This window comes from Lipotes vexillifer, unplaced genomic scaffold (genome assembly GCF_000442215.2).
Source record: "Lipotes vexillifer unplaced genomic scaffold, Lipotes_vexillifer_v1.1 scaffold1094, whole genome shotgun sequence".
Lineage (NCBI taxonomy): Eukaryota > Metazoa > Chordata > Mammalia > Artiodactyla > Lipotidae > Lipotes > Lipotes vexillifer.
In genome coordinates this window covers 3,392,209-3,394,842 of record NW_006792775.1, presented here as the reverse complement: position 1 = coordinate 3,394,842, position 2,634 = coordinate 3,392,209, and the positions used below count along the sequence as shown (strand labels likewise).

The 2,634-nt window shown below is 59.0% G+C and overlaps 1 protein-coding gene across 2 annotated transcripts in view; it reads left to right on the top strand.

Moving 5' to 3' along the window:
* CTTN (cortactin) overlaps positions 1 to 2,634 on the top strand; it is a 26,421-nt gene that overhangs the window by 4,557 nt on the left and 19,230 nt on the right. For both annotated transcript variants that reach the window (XM_007465968.1, XM_007465967.1), the window contains exon 4: positions 1,619 to 1,729. In XM_007465968.1, the coding sequence (XP_007466030.1) occupies positions 1,619 to 1,729 (111 nt within the window). The remainder of the gene's footprint in view (positions 1 to 1,618; positions 1,730 to 2,634) is intronic.

The following is a 2,634-nucleotide window of genomic DNA, read 5'->3' as shown; positions in this document are numbered from 1 at the left end:
ATTCCTGCTTTTGGCAGCGCTCTGCCCGGTGCTGACTGTTTGATAATAAATACGGTCTTGTCAACATACGGTCAAGCGCAATTTGAGGGATAAATCTGTTTTGATCAAAAAGTTGGAAAAATTAATAAGCTGTCACTGGCCATATTTTCAGAGCAGTGTCCTTAGAACTTCTTTGTGATGAAGAATCAAGTTGGGGAATCCTCTCTGCGTGCTGCTGCCTCCGTGTTACTCTGCCGACGTTCTCTGGGTGAGACCCAGAAGCTGCGGGTGGGTGGTCTCTGCCGCAGAGGTTTTCCGAGGCTGCGGTGCTGTGGATCTGTTGTTAGCTACGGGTGTCGGAACCAACCCAGAAAGGAGAGAAAGTAACAGCTCCGAACTTTAAAGTAGAACCTACTTTGCTCCCTGGGCTGTGGAAAGAATGCACACTCCGAGTGGCCTGCAGAGTTCTCAGTTGTGGCGGTGACTCCACAGTGGTTGGATCCCAAACCCAGCTGCTGAAGTTCTAGATAAACAGGAAGGGGGTCCACGGTGCGCTAGCGGGTCCCTCACTGTAGGAGGGCCCGAGGTAGGGTGGCTCACTGGAGTAATAGTTAACCAGGGTTTGGATGTGCCTTCTCGCCCCGTGCTGGGTCACGTGGCAGGCACGCATCCTGTGTCCTCGATGTCCGCCAAGGGGTCCGTGACCACTGTCCGTCCTGCTGAGGGAGCCTGGGACCCTGGTGCCGAGCACTGAGGGTGAGGGGCCTGGGAGGCTGGAGCAGGACGGGGGTGCCGCTCAGGGCCCTCGCGGCCCTCGCGGCCTCCACAGGGTCTCAGGCAGCTCCTGAACTAGCTGCGTTGTCGAGACACAGAGGCAGCCGTAGACGTTCTGTGAGTGCATAGAGGTGGTATGTTCCAAAAAGCTTCATTTACAAAAAGCCTCAGTGCCGGGCGTGGGCCCTGGGCCACGGTTTGCTGACCCCACCGTGGGAAACGCCGTGGAAACCCTGGGGTGGACTGCTTGTTTGGCACGTGACCTTGAGAGGATGTCACCAAACTCCCTTCCTGCCCGTCCGTGGGGCTGATGATGTGCTGATGGGCCCACTCCGCTCCCGGACAGGCTGGACGCACAGTGGCTCTTGACTGTGAACGCGAGGCGTGACTCCAGCACACCCGTGTCTGGATTTGTTAGCAAAATGCATGCTGTGTCCTGATTCCTGGGTCCTGTGTTGTGAAAATGTCCTGTTTGAGTAGGGTGATCATTGCCAGCGGTCTTCCCGGAACTGGGTCTCAGGAGTCATGTTGCAGGCTGCTGGCTCTGCGGTTTCCGGATGGGGCCTGGCCTCCTGGCTCTTCATGCCCAGTCATGTCAGAAGCCCCCCTTGTGGCCGGGCTTCTTGGGCAGCTTCTGGGGAGGCCGATAACGGAGAGAGTTCGGGGAACACCTGACCGGTGGCCATGGCTTGCGATGCCCCCCGGGAGGCAGCTCCCCCCAGGCTAACTTCCACGTTGAGTGGTTTCAATTAGGGTCACCAACGCTGACCACAGGTGCGGGCTTCCCCCTTAGACCCCACATGGGGGCGGGCAATGTGGTGATACTGGCGGGTGTCTGACACTTTATTTTTGCAACCTGTTCCAGTCAGCTGTCGGCCATGAGTATCAGTCGAAGCTTTCCAAGCACTGCTCGCAGGTCGACTCCGTCCGGGGGTTTGGAGGCAAGTTTGGTGTCCAAGTGGACAGAGTTGATCAGGTGAGTGAAGCATCCTGGGCAGCTGGCGCCCGGGGAGGGCAAGGAGCCAGTCCTCGTAGGTCAGAGCCCACCGCCAGGTGTGTGGCTCCGGGCCTCTTGACTCCGTGGGACTGCGGGGTGGGTGTCCTGACCACAGGGCTCACAGGGCCCCCCTTTCCAGTTGCTTTGAGATGATTGGCCCTTTAAGAGGCGAGAACAGGGACTTCCCTGGCGGTGCAGTGGTTAGGACTCTGTACTCTCACTGCCAGGGGCCCGGGTTCGATCCCTGGTCGGGGAACTAGGATCCCACAGGCCATGTGGCAATAAACAAACAAACAAACAAACGGAAGAACAGTCAAGTGTAAGGGTTTTTTTTTACTGATTTGCTGTAGAAACCCCCATGTTGGTATCTACGCATCGGATGACCCCGGGACAGCCTTAGATTTGTCCAAGGATGCAGCGGGGACTGTTTACACTCACTGTCCCTGCCTGGATGTCACTGTGACAGGGATCCCCCAAGGGTGTTCAGAGCGGACTGGCAGAGTGCCGCCCGCCTCCCGTGCTGTGCTGAGCGTCCGGATGCTGCTCCACTGTTCTCGAGTCCCTGGCTCAGGGCTGTCAGCCCCTTTGTTTTATGTCGTAGCATTGCGAGCCTGGGCTTGGGGGTTAGGCCTGGCTGTGTGTGGCCCCGGTCCCACATTTGCCCTTCCCCTGGACTGCGTGCGTGGCGCCCACCTCAGTGCCGGGCCTTGTTCCTGCTGTTCGTGTGGCTCTTGGGGAGCCCATTTGAGAAGCGGGCTGATGGGAGTCGGCCCAGGTCGGTGTCCTGTGGCTGAGCTCGCTCCGAGGGGGTCGGCCACTGGGGGGAGGCAGGGAGGGACAGGCCGCTACGGTCGCAGCTTGGCCCTGGCAGCGCCCACCCCCCC